We start from the raw sequence: 18,499 nt of genomic DNA, 5'->3' as shown, positions 1-18,499 counted from the left end.
TAGGTTGTATTGAGATGTATTTATGAATGGTCATTGTAAGTACCGGTATTGCTTGTAGTTCAAGCTATTACACTTGATATAATTTGTATAATCTAAATGTTAAATGTCCTTATGCAGCCGTAGGGTTCCACAGTAAATGTCAGTAACCAAATGGCTTTAGTTTTAGTTTCAAGAATCAAGATACCATTCTGCATACATCACTAGATTTTTTTTTTGCATCAACGAGATTCATAATTTGTTTATATGGTCAGTTTCAAAAGGAAATACTTTGTTTAGGGCAACATTACACAGTTTCAAACCCATTATCTGCTGAGATTTTCAAACATATTATCTGCCGAGATTTTTATACCCACTATTTGCCGAGATTTCAATTCCCTTATTTCCCGAGATTTTCAATCCCATTGTTATGGTAAAAATGGTTTTACAGAAGATATTGAATTACAAATGAAATTTTTTCAAAAAATCCATGAAAATTGGACCTTAAGATTTAAAGCATAATTCATATATAAATAAAATTTAGCCTGGTTCAGTTATTTATCTTTTACTGAATGAATGAATAATTAATCTCCAATTTATTATTTTCTGAATAAAACTTGAAAAAGCAACTTTAATGACAGAGAGGTTTCTTGTGAAATGAAATTGTCAGCTAGGCATGGGTAGCTCATTTAATATGGTTTACAACTGGAGATATATTGGACTTCAGGACATACATTAAATACATTATAGGAAAAGGCTTTTCTTCAAAAACATTGCAGTAAGAGTTTGACACAAAGGTTCCTTATTTTATGATACATATCCTACATTTGTAACAATAACAGATAATATGGGCTACCAATGTGACAGTGCATGCAATATTATAATACATAACTAACATTATGGCTTAATAAGATAATATTTGATGTATTGAATTCTCGTAAAATGTAAATGACTATCAGACAGGGTTCAGTTCATCTAGACCTTTTTCAGGATTTCAGTAATTAATTTTAAGTGCTTGTGGATACGTCAATTTTGTCTGATTTCTTCAGTTATTGATTGACTGTCATAAGAATGGTGGCCTACAATCATTGTATAGTTCACATGTTCATATGACACAATTCCTTTCATCTTCAAGGTGGATACACTTGTGTTCAAGTTTAAAATGTAGCAAAGTAATTTGTATGTTTTAAAAGTCTAACCACAGACGTTTGGTTCATGAACTTCCCTTTTATCTTTTCTGTTGAGCCCATTACTTTGCATCTGTCATTATAGTTTAAGAAAATGTATTAAGGGTTGATCCATCAAGAATCTTGATAGCAGTTCCTAAAACTAGAACATAGACGTAAAATGCAGTGTTTTGCATATATCTCAAAAACTAAAGCATGCATCTCGGGAAAACTCTGACATAAGGTAAAAATAATAAGCAGGTCAAGAAAGGTGAATCAGTCATTCCATTTTAGGAGATGTCATTTTTAGCTCACCTGGCCCATAGGGCCAAGTGAGCTTTTCTCATCACTTTGCATCCGGCGTCGTCCGTCGTTGTCCGTCATCGTCGTCCGTCGTCGTTAACTTTTACAAAAATCTTCTCCTCTGAAACTACTGGGCCAAATTTAATCAAACTTGGCCACAATCATCATTTGGGGTATCTAGTTTTAAAATTGTGTCCGGTGACCCTGTCAACCAAACGAGATGGCCGCCATGGCTAAAATAGAACATAGGGGTAAAATGCAGTTTTTGGCTTATAACTCAAAAACCAAAGCATTAAGAGCAAATCTGACATGGAATTAAGTTGTTTATCAGGTCAAGATCTATCTGCTCTGAAAATTTCAGATGAATCAAACAACTGTTGTTGGGTTGCTGCCCCTGAATTGGTAATATTAAGGAAATTTTGCTGTTTTTGGTTATTATCTTGAATAATATTATAGATAGAGATAAACAGTAAACAGCAATAATGTTCAACAAAGTAAATTTTTGTAGATTTTTCAAAAATATTTTCCACTGTAATTACTGGGCCAAGTTCATTATAGATAGAGATAATTGTAGCAACAAGAATTTTCAATAAAGTAAGATTTACAAACACATCACCATCATCAAAACACAATTTTGTTATGAATTTATCTGTGTCCATTGTTTAATATGCACATAGACCAAGGTGAGCGACACAGGCTCTTGAGAGCCTCTAGTTTTAAACTATATCCGATAAAAATTATGACTTTTTACACTTTTTCATTTTTTTAGCTCACCTGACCTGAAAGGTCAAGTGAGCTTTTCTCATCACTTGGCGTCCGTCGTCCGTAAACTTTTACAAAAATCTTCTCCTCTGAAACTATTGGGCAAAATTTATTCAAACTTGGCCACAATCATCCTTGGGGTATCTAGTTTAAAAAATGTGTCCGATGACCCGGCCAACCATCCAAGATGGCCGCCATGGCTAAAAATAGAACACAGGGGTAGAATGCAGTTTTTGGCTTATAACTCAAAAACCAAAGCATTTAGAGCAAATCTGACATGGGGATAAAATTGTTTATCAGGTGAATTTCTATCTGCTCTTAAATTTTCAGATGAATCGGACAACCTGTTGTTGGGTTGCTGCCCCTGAATTGGTAATTTTAAGGAAATTTTGCAGTTTTTGGTTATTATCTTGAATATTATTATAGATAGAGATAAACTGTAAACAGCAATAATGTTCAGCAAAGTAAGATTTACAAATAAGTCAGCATGACTGAAATGGTCAGTTGACCCCTTTAGGAGTTATTGCCATAATGTTCAGCAAAGTAAGATTTACAAATAAGTCAACATAACCAAAATGGTCAGTTGACCCCTTTAGGAGTTATTGCCCTTTATAGTCAATTTTTAACCATTTTTCGTAAATCTTAGTAATCTTTTACAAAAATCTTCTCCTGTGAAACTACTGGGCCAAATTTAACCAAACTTGGCAACAATCATCTTTGGGGTATTTAGTTTAAAAAATGTGTCCGGTGACCCGGCCATCCAACCAAGATGGCGGCCACGGCTAAAAATAGAACATAAGGGTAAAATGCAGTGTTTGACTTATAACTCAAAAACCAAAGCATTTAGAGCAAATCTGACAGAGTTTAATTGTTTATCAGGTCAGAAATTTTCAGATGGATTGGACAACTGGTTGTTGGGTTGCTGCCCAGTAATTTTAAGGAAATTTTGCAGTTTTTGGTTATTATCTTGAATTTTATTATAGATGGAGATAAACTGTAAACAGTATTATAGATAGAGATAAACTGTAAACAGTATTATAGATAGAGATAAACTGTAAACAGCAATAATGTTCAGCAAAGTAAGATCTACAAATAAGTCAACATGACCAAAATTGTCGAGAACTCCTTAAGGAGTTGTTGTCCTTTATAGTCAATATTGAACAACTTTTCGTCATTTTTGTAACTTGTACAAAAATCTTCTTCTCTAAAACTATGGGCCAAATTTAACCAAACTTGGCGACAATCATTACAAGGATATCTATTTTAAAAAAGTGTCTAATGACCCTGCCTGCCAACCAAGATGGCCGACATCAGTAAATATACAGTAACAGGTGAGCGACACATGCTCTTGAGAGCCTCTAGTTTTAGGAAACTATAGTTTGATACAGAGAATTTTTTTTCAGTTTGGTTATGAAGGCCCCTTGGTTCAAATTTGTTTCACAAAATATGTAAAATTAGCAATTTTGTTAGAAATAGCAGTTTCAGCAGCAATTATTGATCATTAATGTATGGCGATAATAAACAAAAAATGTCAACTCTGTGTCATGTAAATCAGGAGCCATTGCACTTCTGCATTTCGTCGCCGGCGTAGTCATCGTCTGTGGTTACGTGTTTCTTGAATCATCAATTGTTAAACCCTCGTTGAATTTAATGAAAGTATGATAAAAGCTTCTTTTTTTACCAAGAGTGAGACGATTTCGGGGTGCACTTCTTTCTATTGCATATTTACTACATCCAGTTTCATAGCATCAATGACGTATGTTGATTATACGTTTTTGTTTGCATAAACTGCAAAGTTAATGCATTCTATATATATTTAAACTGGATATTTTTTAATTCAAACTAACCAAGAGATTGGTTATTTTATATGTAAATTCCCAGAAATAACCGATAAATAAAGTTGGTAGTATCATAATATTGAGCTTATTTTTTTTGTAGAAAAACAGTTTTCTTTATATCAATATTCATCATGTTATTATAATACATATTATCTTTAGAGATTCATTGGTGATAAGTTTAATATTCTATGTGAGTAATCATGGTAATTCATATTTTCAAATATTGATTCTATATGATATTTTTAATCTTCCGTTTTTGAGAAGTTATATCCTAACTTAATTTTCAAATGTGTCAATATACTAGTATTAAATACAATACAATACCATACCGTTGAAGGCAAAATAATTTATTGTCGGCGGCGAGATAAACTCCAATTTTTCATTAACAATCAACTCATCATAGATACCAGGACTGATAGTTTACACTTACGCCAGACGCGCTTTTCGTCTACAAAAATGCCGAAGTACGAAGTTGAAGAGCATTGAGAACCAAACATTCCTAAAAAATTAAGCTAAAAACACTTGAAAGGGTGTGAAAATGAAGCCACGTGCTTTCAGGTAAGATGAAAAGATACACAAACATTCCCGAGGATTGGAATAAGAAAGGACAGAAAGAGCAAATCAAAGGTTTAATAATTCTTTATGATGTTACGAATCAAAATTTCCCATAAAACGCAATGATTCTCTTTGACAATTTCATTCGAAATTTCAATTCAATATTAGAGTGACATTGCTGAAGACTGAAGTCTTAACGATGGAAGCTGACGCTTTTGATCATCTCAACCATCGACTTTCCAACCTAGCTAGATCTGAGATACACTAAAGCTAAGCAAGATGGGAACCGTTCATTCCTATACTCGCTTAAAATTCGGATTGCAGTCCTTGATGGTCTCCGTGGTGTATATTACTAATTTGTTTTGAGAAAGGCCAAAGAAACGGACGAACTGAATTTTGAAAAATAGCATTTATCAACCGCCTTGTTGAGTGCATATTTTTTTGTGTCTTAGTGACACATTAAAACGGCTCTTTTTAGAGCCACACACTCATTTCAGAAAGAGTTTAAATTGTCGAACATCGATTGCACTATTCTTCTATATTTTCAAAAGTTCATTATCTGCAGTTATCTAATTTGCCCTAATACAAAACGCAGATAGAAGGTACCTGAAAACTCTTGGCAATAGAATGTTAGGAAGATAAAAATAAATATTCACGTTTGATTCATAAGGCAGGTTTTTTTTAACACAAATTATAAACAGTGGCGGGTAAAGAACTTTTCATACGAGGCGAGGGCGCTGACTAACCTAAGGGGGCCCTTTCCCACGAAAAGGAGGGCGGCCCCCAGCCCCCCTGCCGGGATCCGCCTATGATAAATATGTTAGTGAAACTTTAAAAATAGAAACGTGAGGTCATGCAACTTCAACTTGTTATCAATCTACTGATTCAGGTATAGATGAGCATTTGAAGATAAAATGATGGTGAAGATCCGAAATTTGAAAAGAGGCCTCCTGTAAACCAACGTTTGGATTGATACTTGGTAAAAGTCTGCATTGATTATATAGTAATCTCCATAAGGTGGTCCGGGCCACCATCCCCTCAATCCGCATATAGGGACACAAGGACAACATTACGAGATTATGCAAAATCAACATATTTTACAGCACATAAACACAGCAATCTATACTATTAAACGAGAAGACCTCATTTTTGGTGTCGCTTCTCTTCCTTCCACAATAAATCAATCATCATTCCTCTGTGTCCTATAGGTGACATGCATAGTCGCATTTGTCATCCATTCTTATGATTATTCAGATTGAGTTATTTTGGGAGAAAAACGACAAAAAAGGAGTCCGGATATGATTCCGTCATCGGACTAACTTTTAGTCATAGATTAGATTTCCGGTTTAAAAGATGCACAAATACAACCAATCGTATGATAGATAACTAAATATGAAAAATTATTAAGCCAATCAGAGCGTTCTCCATAGCATTGGACTTAGATCGCATGAACCACAACTATTATACTTCCTTATAGAGGACCGTTGAATAATTATGTTTCGCGTTTATCTATTTGTAAACTACGATTATGATTTTTTAATATATAGAGACTCTCTGTATTCTGTAATTCTGTTTACTGTTTTCTTTGAAATGTTTACTATTTAAGGGGTCATACCAGTTATATAATATATATCAAAATAAGTAAAATATTTTACACAAGTACAACCAATCGTATGATAGATAACAAAAATGGAGAAACAAATAAGCCATTCAGAGCGTTCTCCACATCATGGTGTTAAGATCGCAATAATCACAAATATTATACCTCCTTAGAGAGGACAATTATTTTTCGCGTTTCATATCACGGTGTTTAGATCGCAATAATCACAAATATTATACCTCCTTAGAGAGAACAATTATTTTTCGCGTTTCATATCACTGTGTTTAGATCGCAAGAAACACAACTATTATACCTCCTTAGAGAAGATAATTATTTTTCGCGTTTATCGACATGTTAACTACGATTATATTCTACTTTAATTTATAGAGACTATCTGTATTCTGTCAGGGACTTTCTATGTTAGTATATTAGTATAGAAAGTCGGCCCTGATTCTGTCTACTGTTTTCTTTAAAATGTTTACTACTTAAGGGGTCATACCACTTGCATATATATTCACTGTGTTTAGATCGCAAGAAACACAACTATTATACCTCCTTAGAGAAGATAATTATTTTTCGCGTTTATCGACATGTTAACTACGATTATATTCTACTTTAATTTATAGAGACTATCTGTATTCTGTCAGGGACTTTCTATGTTAGTATATTAGTATAGAAAGTCGGCCCTGATTCTGTCTACTGTTTTCTTTAAAATGTTTACTACTTAAGGGGTCATACCACTTGCATATATATTAAAATAAGTAAAACATGCTTAACTTCATCTAAAACTACCTCCAACAAAAACTTTAACCAGAAGCGGGCCAGACATGGACGGACGGACGAAAGGACAGACGGACAGACTAGCCGCAAAACATAATGCCCATAAATGGGGCATAAAAATTTATTGTTGAAAGGGAAAATAATGATTTGGCAAAAATGAAAGTAAGGTAGAGATTAAAAGTAGGCAAGCATTGTTCGGGGCGTCGGGATCGTGTGTTTTTAAGCTCGGGATTTGGGGATTGATCCTTACTGGATCCGGGAATATATTTTTTCGATTTCGTGATTTCGGGATATGCATTTCTTTTAATTCTGCATCTCTGGATTTCATAGTTTTGAGGGCCCTCATGGGGTTTTTGATTATGTGATTACTTGGCCGTTTTTTTAATGATTATTTGATTATTAAGGCAAATATTTCATGATTATTTGATTACCTAGGACTGTATTTTTAGTTTATGATTATTTGATTACTAAAGATAAGCAAATATTTAATGATTATGTGATTATATTGGCAAAAAAATGGTGATTATGTGATTACTAGGACCCCCCCATGAGGGGCCTCAGTTTTAAGCGCGGGACTTCGGGATCAGGACCCCGCCGACCACCCCTCAAATTAGCCTTAGTCATTTATACATGATGCATATCCTACCATTGACATCTTAATAAGGCTCTCAAAAGAAAAGAAAGACACTGACGGATTGTCCTAGAAGCATATTTTATTAGACTAATAATGGTCTATATATAAGCAGTTCGATTTATTTCATGTTTGAAACGGTGCAAATTGTTAATTTCATTTGAATTTTACCAAAAGCAGCATTATAGCAAAGGAGAAGAATAATTGTGGTCTGAGGCCAGACACACGAAAATATTTGAATTTAACAGATAGAAAACAAATATCGGGACTTTTGAACAAGGAAGAAGGCTGTTCGTACCTTTTATGAAATTTCCCATACATACTATCTTTTACAAGAAAAAATCATCCTACAACAGTCCACAAGCTGTATATACCCGCGATTTCGCGGGTGTGTTCTAGTATGATTTAAATGACTAGTAATAGAGCTAAATGGTAGAATTTCGAAATAAAAGGTGAGGAAAGGAACCTATGAAAATGCTTTTAGTAATAAAACAAAATTTGAGCTCATAAAAGTATATGTCATTTCCTTGCATAGCTCTATGTGCATCTACTACAACGGCCACTTTTCCCACACGTGCAAGGCCGCTGTATAGCCAGTCAAGGTCGTTAAAAACTTCCAAAACCAAATTGTCAACAAAAATACAAATGTCATAGTTCTATCCGTAATCTCTATCAGCATGTAAAGTTTTCAATGCCATCGGTAATACATTTTGACCGACACACTTATTGCAACTGTGGTTGAAAAGAAAACATCTTAGCAGCTAAATGTGCTTAGTGTTGGTCAGATTTAATCATTATCTGTAAACTAAAGCAAATGGACTTTTGGTAGACATCAAATTACATTGTACTTACTAAAGTTATGAAATTGTAAAAAAAACCAAAAAAAACAGCAAGATTTATTTATCATCGTATAGTTTATTTCAACCAAAGATGAAGAACTTGAACTTCCATCACTGTATTGAATACCTAAACTACATAAGTGTTCTTACAAACAAGGGACGTTACGGTATATTGCTGTGTCTTCCAAGTGCTCCACGAAACCGCTTTCTAAATTATAAACATCTATTTTATCGGCAATCAAAGAAGGGCTTCAAAGTTATTGTGAAACTGCCTATTCTAGAGGTGGCGTGAATCAGATGTGGATACTTAAAAAATTCCAAAGATCTTTTAGAAAATATACAATCTAACTCTCTTTCGCCTTGTAATACTGTGGATTCATTATTATTCGTTGGATACCAATATTTAGGTGCAAGTAAAGTTGTATCCAGGCTTTGACAGAACCACGAAATCAGATATCCATGAAAATGCAATGTTTCTCCAAACCACGAAAATTGGTACCCACGAAAATAAATGAATCCACAGTAGCATAAAAACATGTGACTTTTCTACACTTTACACAATTATTCCATATTCCAAACTAAAAGACAAATTGAATAAAGACAAGTTGGTATTGCTTTGTTTCATAAAAAAAGAATGGCCAACGTAGATACAAGTATCATCTTGTCTTAGGGAGGGATAAATCCTACTTTGTAAATTTAAAGGATCACTCTGATTCAAACAAAAAATTCTCTGAAACTGACATTATCAAGATGCTTAATTTTTTGATTGATAGCATATTTGTTACATTCGGAGGATGTGTTTTTCAACAGACTGTCGGCATTCCAATGGGAACAAATTGTGCCCTCTTCTTGCCGACTTGTTTCTTTAATATTAGGAGGCTGACTTCATACAGGAACTTCTTAGGAAGAAAGATAAGAAGTTACCAATTTTTTTTAACTCTACTTTCCGCTGTATAGATGATTTTCTTTCACTAAATAATTCAAAATTTGGTGACTATGTTGAACGCATCGAACTAGAGATAAAGGATACTACAGATACAGTTAAGTCGGCCTCATATCTTGACTTATATCTAGAAATTGACAATGATGGTCGATTGAAAACAAAACTTTATGACGAAAGAGATGATTTCAGCTTTCCAATTGTGAACTTTCCGTTTCTAAGTAGCAACATTCCAGCAGCACCTGCATACGGGATATATATATATCCCAATTGATAGAATATTCCCGTGCTTACATTTCCTATCGTGAGTTTCTTGATAGAAGGTTGCTGCTCACAAGAAAGCTATTAAACCAAGAGTTCCAAATGGTGAAGTTGAAATCATCCCTTTCTTAAGTTTTACGGACCGGTCATCAGGAGTTGGTTGACCGATATGGAATAACCGTTTCACAAATGATATCGGATATGTTTCTTACATCGTTACTACAATCCCCTTCCCTTTTATGAATCACGGTGACCTCCCGAATTAGACTATTTATCGGATTTGTTATCACATAAGCAACACGACGGGTGCCACATGTGGAGCAGGATCTGCTAACCCTTCCGGAGTACCTGAAATCACCGACCCTAGTTTTTGATGGGGTTCGTGTTGCTTATTCTTTAGCTTCATGTGTTTGTCTGTTTGTCTTTTTCTTTTTTAGCCATGGTGTTGTAAGTTTATTTTCGATTTGTGAGTTTGACTGTCCCTCTGGTATCTTTCGTCCCTCTTTTATTTGTTACCAGCTCTTTAAAAATATGTTGCAATTGCAATATATAAGTACAAAGGAGGAACTACATTAGTGATTAATAATTTTACAAGAGAGGATAATTTACATGAGAGATTACTCTGTCATCACGACAAAGATTGAAGCATTCCAAATATTGTGCAAAAAAAAATCTTGTTGATCATGAATGATTTCCCAGATAAAGTAACCAAATATCTAATTTCACAAATCTTGTTCTTTTATAAAGCAAAGAAATTTCGGTCTAAGTGGCGATATTGTTGGTACGTAAAAAGCTGAGAGTATACCGGAAACATTGGAAGGGAGGTAATTAAAGAACGCGCCAAATTCTAATCTGCTGGTTGATATTTTTTTTTAAATATAAACAAATGTTGTAATAACTAATATTACCAGCTAGTCTTTTGACCAAAATACATGGACATTTTGAATGGTACAGGTAGTATGTTTATATTTTAACAATACATTGCAAATGAATCTGTAACTTGAAAAAAAACTGACAATTAAAAAATACAAAAAACAAATAACAATTTTGACAATCAAACAGACGACGAACTTTTTGTTGATACATTGAATACAAGCCCATCAAATAGAAGATTTTCTAACATCATGCATGCATAATTATTTATTGATGCCAAAGATAGTGTAGTCTGACAGACGACATACAATTTTATTTGACATCTCATCTGGTGTTCCACAAGAAACAGTTAAATATTAGTCCTATCCTGTTTTGTTCTTTTATATTTAAATGACTGGTCAGTACATCCAACACAGCAACCTTCGATTATTTGCAGTTGGTAACATAATTATTATACAACATAAAGTCACTCAAAACTGCTAACAAACCCTACATTCCTAATAGCACAAAATTTAAAAGAGGACTGGCTCATGTCGCAGACTTTCCATACAGACAAGTGCTCAGGGACCAAATTAAATTGAGTTTTTATTTCGTCTGGCTACAAAATACAGCAATATTTCTGGGGCCAACCTTTTTATGCATCTAAATTTCATTTCTTGACTGTAAGGGTTATAAAATTGTGTAGATTTATAAGATACATATCATTGAAAGTCTGTCCTCCTGGTTTAGACATAGCACAAAATGTGCACCTGAATATAGGTATATAGTATGAAAATTTACTTGGCCACATGTGTATGACTTTGCTTATGAGCCATGCTAATCAACCTTCACAAAAGTTGTCATAATTAGTTGTTACATGTAATCTGCTTATCCCATGGGTCAATAATGATGATAAAAATTGATTAAGCCTAATATAAGGTAAGGAGATACTTGAATTAGCATTGTTCAGTCAGTATTTTGTCCGAATTTTGTCATTTTGACACGAGACCAAGTAACTTTCAACCTATCAGAGGTTAATATTAACAATGATCAACAATGTCTTGGATAAGTTCAAATTTCAGTGCCAATAATTTTTTTGTTTGATAATATCCCCTCTGAAAATATTAATTATTCTGTAAATTGTAATGTAAATTTATATTACAGTTTATGTATTGGACAACAAATAACCAAAATCAGTGCAGATGAACTATTTTTTAAAGAGTTATGCCCCTTATATATTTATTCTATGAAAAATTAGTTAAAAAGTGCTCTCCAGTGTACAATTTATGCAAGATTTTATCAAACTTTTGATATCTTAAGTTTATATCAGAAATTGTTTGGACAAGTTCAAAAATCAATACTGATCTTTTTTTTTTTTTTTTTTTTAAAGTTAAACACCTTGAAAATAGTTGAAAATATTTTATTTTTGTTATTGCCCCAGGACAGATATAATATATATGTGCAATTCAGGGTATCCTGGTACTCTGAATAAAAGGAGTTCAGGGTATACATGAAGATAAATGAGACAGTGACTCAAATGTGCAGTGAAGCAAGTAAAATCATATTTTAATCTACTTGCTCTTGCATGAATTGGCAATTTCTAAATATTGTTGTTGAATGTTTTTCAGGTTCATTAAATTATATCAGCATGTTGATGTAATTGTAAAAAGCAAGCAGAACTATGCCATTGTTAAATATAAGTGGGGTACAGGTCAGCTTTCCATTTGAACCTTATGCTTGCCAAGTTACCTATATGGAAAAAGTCATGGAATCCTTGCAAAAGGTATATTTTAAATATAAACTATTTTTAAACATATATAGTATTTCTCAAGTATTGTTTAGATTTAAAACTTTCCTGATCACATAGTCTATTTTGTGATGGTTCTGAGTCTAAATGTCAACACAAGGGTTCAATCCCTATCATTGAAAGTACATCAGATGTTCAAAACCTTTTTTAGCTCATCTGACCTGAAAGGTCAAGTGAGCTTTTCTCATCACTTGGCGTCCGTTGTCCGTAAACTTTTACAAAAATCTTCTCTGAAACTACTTGGCCAAATTTAACCAAACTTGGCCACAATCATCCTTGGGGTATCTAGTTTAAAAAATGTGTCCGATGACCTGGCCATCCAACCAAGATGGCCGCCATGGCTAAAAATAGAACACAGGGGTAAAATGTATATTTTGGCTTATATCTTTAAAACCAAAGCATTTAGAGCAAATCTGACATGGGGGTTAAATTGTTTATCAGGTCAACATCTATCTGCCCTGAAATTTTTAGACGAATCGAACAACCTGTTGTTAGGTTGCTGCCCCTGAATTGGTTATTTTAAGGAAATTTTGCAGTTTTTGGTTATTATCTTGAACACCATTGTAGATAGAGATAAACTGTAAACAGCAATAATTTTCAGCAAAGTAAGACCTACAAATAAGTCAACATGACCAAAATTGTCAATCAACCCCTTAAGGAGTTATTGCCCTTTATAGTCAATTTTTAACAACTTTTTGTCATTTTTTGTAACTTGTACAAAAATCTTCTCTGAAACTTCTTGGCCAAATTTAACTAAACTTGGCCACAATTATCATTGTGGTATATAGTTTTAAAAATGTGTCCCATGACCCCGCCTACCAAACAAAATGGCCGACATGGCTAAAATTAGAACATAGTGGTAAAATGCAGTTTTTGCTTTATATCTTTGAAACTAAGGGTGCTATAAACAGTTTCGTATAAAAAAACTAGGGGTTATTCCCCAACTAAAAATAGACATGGAGGGAAGTCCCTTTTTATCAACATAATTGGTGAAAAAGTATCATGTTTTTGTATTTGGTTGTAAAGATATGTTAATTAACTTCAATTAAAACAGGTTGAATGATTAAAATAATTTAAAAAATTAGATTAAATATTCATGTTTTGAGGGGAGACAACACTGTAAACAGTCTGTTTTTTTGGCAGTGAAAATTCAAAACTTATTTGCAGCCACTGATTTGCAGCCACTGTAGCTCTTTTCGGAGCAGGCGAACGTAGCCTGAAGCATGAATTTTTTGAAAGACCAGGTAAAAATCTATGAAATTCATACAACTTTGATTATGAAAAATGTGCAGGTATCATGTCTTCAGGGGTGTGCACATGACCTGATTTCAGGTTTTTTAAGCTTAAATTAGGCAATGTTTTTCCCAGTTTCTCTGGATAAAACTTTTTTATACTATTAAAAGTACACTTTTTTTTTATCCCATTATAAACTAGAGAACATTCTGATTCCAGTGATATCTAGTTTTATACAGGTATCTTTATTAATCAGTCCACCACTAAGGGTCACTTATACATGGTCCCTCAAAATATGACGTCATAGAAAAAAACTGTTGATTGCACCCTTAAGGGACAAATATATAATATAGTGATGTTTTAGCATAGAAATGTGTTTGCGAATGGAGTAAAATAATTCTGAAAAATATTGTACGGCATGTCTACATTAATTTAAAAGCATCAGTTTGGTATATTTAATGCAAATATTACAGATTTGTACATAGCAACCAGATATAAGAAAACCAGACTCTGTGCGAATATTGAAGTTTTTTAATTTTTTGCGACGTCATGATACTTTTATTCAATCTCTCATATATTTGGAACCAAAAGTTGCATATGAAAAGTGTAGATTTTTTCTACTTTGACCTTTACTCCTGATCAGTGTAACATAAAGTTTTATTCATTATAATATATATTTGGTACTTTTTATAGTCAAAAAGGTACACATGCCATTCCTAAGAAAAACACTATTTCAATATTTTCTCAACACAGCTATAACTTAGTTCATATAGTACTAGGGACAAAATCTATTTAAAGAACCTTTATTCATGCCTATTTCATAGTTTTTATTCTATTTATTCTAAAGAAACCCTGTTTTATGATTTATTTTCTTTGTAAAACTGATGAAAATGTGATACAGGAAATGTTTGGGATTTGCCAGTTTAACTGTTTGCCACTGGCCAATATGCCACTACTGCGCGACATAAAAAAAAGAGCTGTAGTTTCACTATTTGTGGTCACAATCCTTAAAGTAAGACATCATTTTAATCGGTATATTGTACAGATTCAGAAAAGCTGAGAATTTTTTATATATCGCATACAAGGTTTTGCTTAAGGGTGCTATAAACAGTTTCGTATAAAAAACTAGGGGTTATTCCCCAACTAAAAATAGACATGGAGGGAAGTCCCATTTTATCAACATAATTGGTGAAAAAGTATCATGTTTTTTGTATTTGGTTGTAAAGATATGTTAATTAACTTCAATTAAAACAGGTTGAATGATTAAAATAATTTAAAAAATTAGATTAAATATTCATGTTTTGAGGGGAGACAACACTGTAAACAGTCTGTTTTTTTGGCAGTGAAAATTCAAAACTTATTTGCAGCCACTGATTTGCAGCCACTGTAGCTCTTTTCAGAGCAGGCGAACGTAGCCTGAAGCATGAATTTTTTTGAAAGACCAGGTAAAAATCTATGAAATTCATACAACTTTGATTATGAAAAATGTGCAGGTATCATGTCTTCAGGGGTGTGCACATGACCTGATTTCAGTATTTTATACGACCGCAAAATTTGAAAAATATTTCATCGTATATATTGCTATCACGTTGGCGTTCGTCGTTGTCTGAATACTTTTAGTTTTCGCACTCTAACTTTAGTAAAAGTGAATAGAAATCTATGAAATTTTAACACAAAGTTTATGACCACAAAAGGAAGGTTGGGATTGATTTTGGGAGTTTTGGTCCCAACATTTTAGGAATTAGGGGCCAAAAAGGGCCCAAATAAGCATTATTCTTGGTTTTCGCACAATAACTTTAGTTTAGGTAAATAGAAATCAATGAAATTTAAACACAATGTTTATGACCACAAAAGGAAGGTTGGTATTGATTTTGGGAGTTTAGGTCCCAACAGTTTAGGAATTAGGGGCAAAAAAGGGACCCAAATAGGCATTTTTCTTGGTTTTCGCACCATAACTTTAGTATAAGTAAATAGAAATCTATGAAATTTAAACACAAGGTTTATGACCATAAAAGGAAGGTTGGTATAGATTTTGGGAGTTTTGGTCCCAACAGTTTAGGAATAAAAAGCCCAAAGGGTCCAAAATTAAACTTTGTTTGATTTCATCAAAAATTGAATAATTGGGGTTCTTTGATATGCCGAATCTAACTGTGTATGTAGATTCTTAATTTTTGGTCCCGTTTTCAAATTGGTCTACATTAAGGTCCAAAGGGTCCAAAATTAAACTTAGTTTGATTTTAACAAAAATTGAATCCTTGGGGTTCTTTGATATGCTGAATCTAAAAATGTACTTAGATTTTTTATTATTGGCCCAGTTTTCAAGTTGGTCCAAATCGGGGTCCAAAATTAAACTTTGTTTGATTTCATCAAAAATTGAATAATTGAGGTTCTTTGATGTGCCAAATCTAACTGTGTATGTAGATTCTTAATTTTTGGTCCCGTTTTAAAATTGGTCTACATTAAAGTCCAAAGGGTCCAAAATTAAACTAATTTTGATTTTAACAAAAATTGAATTCTTGGGCCTCTTTGATATGCTGAATCTAAACATGTACTTAGATTTTTGATTATGGGCCCAGTTTTCAAGTTGGTCCAAATCAGGATCCAAAATTATTATATTAAGTATTGTGCAATAGCAAGAAATTTTCAATTGCACAGTATTCAGCAATAGCAAGAAATCTTCAATTGCACAGTATTGTGCAATAGCAAGAAATCTTCAATTGCACAGTATTGTGCAATAGCAAATTTTTTCAATTGCACAGTATTGTGCAATAGCAAGAAATTCCAATTGGATTTCAATTGGAGTTATCTTTCTTTGTCCAGAATAGTAGTTGAATCAACTTAAATCATTGTTTTATACAATATACAATGTATATTCACTTTTACTACCAACTGATAGATTAAAACAATCTTTACCATTCGGTGATAACAAGCACTTTTTTTACATTTTAATATTTTATGATGTATTTAAATGAGTAGTTATTGTTGTAAACTTCATTAGAAATTTGAATTGAGATCAGTTTTGAAATAAGGGAAAGGGGGATGTGAAAAAAAAATTGGGGGGTCAATTTTTTTTCATTTCAGATTTCATAAATAAAAAGAAAATTTCTTCAAACATTTTTTTGAGAGGATTAATATTCAACAGCATAGTGAATTGCTCAAAGGCAAAAAATTTTTTAAGTTCATTAGACCACATTCATTCTGTGTCAGAAAGCTATGCTGTGTCAACTATTTAATCACAATCCAAATTTAGAGCTGAATCCAGCTTGAATGTTGTGTCCATACTTGCCCCAACCATTCAGGGTTCAACCTCTGCGGTCGTATAAAGCTGCGCCCTGCGGAGCATCTGGTTTAAGCTTAAATTAGGCAATGTTTTTCCCAGTTTCTCTGGATAAAACTTTTTTATACTATTAAAAGTACACTTTTTTTTTATTCCATTATAAACTAGAGAACATTCTGATTCCAGTGATATCTAGTCTTATACAGGTATCTTTATTAATCAGTCCACCACTAAGGGTCACTTATACATGGTCCCTCAAAATATGACGTCATAGAAAAAAACTGTTGATTGCACCCTAAGGTATTTAGGGCAAATCTTTCAAGATTTAAATGTCCATCAGAATAAGATCTATCCCCTCACAAATTTTCAGATGAATCCAACAACCCGTTGTTGGGTTGCTGCCCTAAAATTGGTAATTTTAAGGAAATTTTGCAGTTTTTGGTTATTATCTTGAATACAAATATAGATAGAGATAAACTGTAAACAGCAATAATGGTCAGCAAAGTAAGATCTACAAATAAGTCAACATGACCAAAATTGTCAGAGGACCCCTTAAGGAGTTATTGCCCTTTATAGTCAATATTGAACAACTTTTCGTCATTTTTTAACTTGTACAAAAATCTTCTTTTCTAAAACTATATGCCAATTTTAACCAAACTTAGCCACAATCATTACTAGGGTATCTATTTAAAACAAGAATTATCTTTAAAAAAGATATCCGACGTATTTAAATTTGAGTATATGGTTAAAACTATCATTTCAATAACCTTCAGAAGCACAAAGATACCATTTAAATAACGTTTTCTCTGTTTGTGTTCAGTATTCTCCGTCCTCATATCTTTCTGTTTACATTCATCAAAACCCCGCGGAAATCTTACATGCGTAGGTGCGTTCTAAAAGTCATGTACATTCGTACAACAAAGTTTACATTAAAATTATATAATTGTCCCGAATAAACAGCTGTCACGGATGCAAAGAGCTATTGGACAATTATATTTTAATAAAAATATAAATCTTTGTAAGATCTAGTTCAAATATTTATAGTTTTTCACTTGCTTTCCATCACGATATAATTAACAAGACGTTTCTTCAAACACAACCAAATCACCCACCATGACAGCATTTTGTCCAATCACAGAAAGGATTTTCGAGCATGCGTATTCTGTTGCCATAGTTAAGCGTCCTTAAGTTCAAAGGGCACAAACCGAAACTAATACCGACTACGTCGGAAAAAGTGTCTAATGACCCCGCCTACCAACCAAGATGGCCGACATCAGTAAATACAGTAACAGGTGAGCGACACAGGCTCTTGAGAGCCTCTAGTTTTCAAATTTTACTGTGATTCAAAATGCATCTCTTATGTGATAATCATATAATGAATTGTCTGTCAATAACATAAAGGTTAAACGTTTAATAACATTACTTAAAAAGAGCAAATGGAATTGTGACTGAAAGTTACAAAAAAGTACAGTAACTGAATCTCTTTTGTGAAAAAAAATACTATTGAATGTTCATTGTCATGATTGTCATGTAATGTGATCTACATTGTCATGATTGTCATGTAATGTGATCTACATTGTCATGATTGTCATGTAATGTGATCTACATTGTCATGATTGTCATGTAATGTAATCTACATTTTCATGATTGTTATGTAATGTAAATTGATTATTTATATT

The 18,499-nt window shown here is 33.1% G+C and overlaps 2 protein-coding genes across 4 annotated transcripts in view; one reads left to right on the top strand and one right to left on the bottom strand.

Annotated features, from left to right (window-relative positions):
- The window catches only part of LOC139516491 (uncharacterized), a 735,418-nt gene that overhangs the window by 560,536 nt on the left and 156,383 nt on the right, over nt 1-18,499 (bottom strand). The gene's annotated exons all lie outside the window — the stretch shown is intronic.
- LOC139516434 (regulator of telomere elongation helicase 1-like) overlaps nt 10,471-18,499 on the top strand; it is a 36,600-nt gene continuing 28,571 nt past the window's right edge. Inside the window, exons 1-2 of one of the 3 annotated variants that reach the window (XM_071306541.1) lie at nt 10,471-10,599; nt 12,132-12,286. In XM_071306541.1, the coding sequence (XP_071162642.1) occupies nt 12,185-12,286 (102 nt within the window). In that variant the 5' untranslated portion in view covers nt 10,471-10,599; nt 12,132-12,184. Of the gene's footprint in view, nt 10,606-12,131; nt 12,287-18,499 lie in introns of all 3 variants that reach the window. The other 2 variants (XM_071306550.1, XM_071306559.1) reach the window with 2 other exon arrangements.

Source organism: Mytilus edulis, chromosome 1, assembly GCF_963676685.1.
Source record: "Mytilus edulis chromosome 1, xbMytEdul2.2, whole genome shotgun sequence".
Taxonomy (NCBI): Eukaryota; Metazoa; Mollusca; class Bivalvia; order Mytilida; family Mytilidae; genus Mytilus; species Mytilus edulis.
This window is presented reverse-complemented; position numbering and strand designations above follow the sequence as displayed.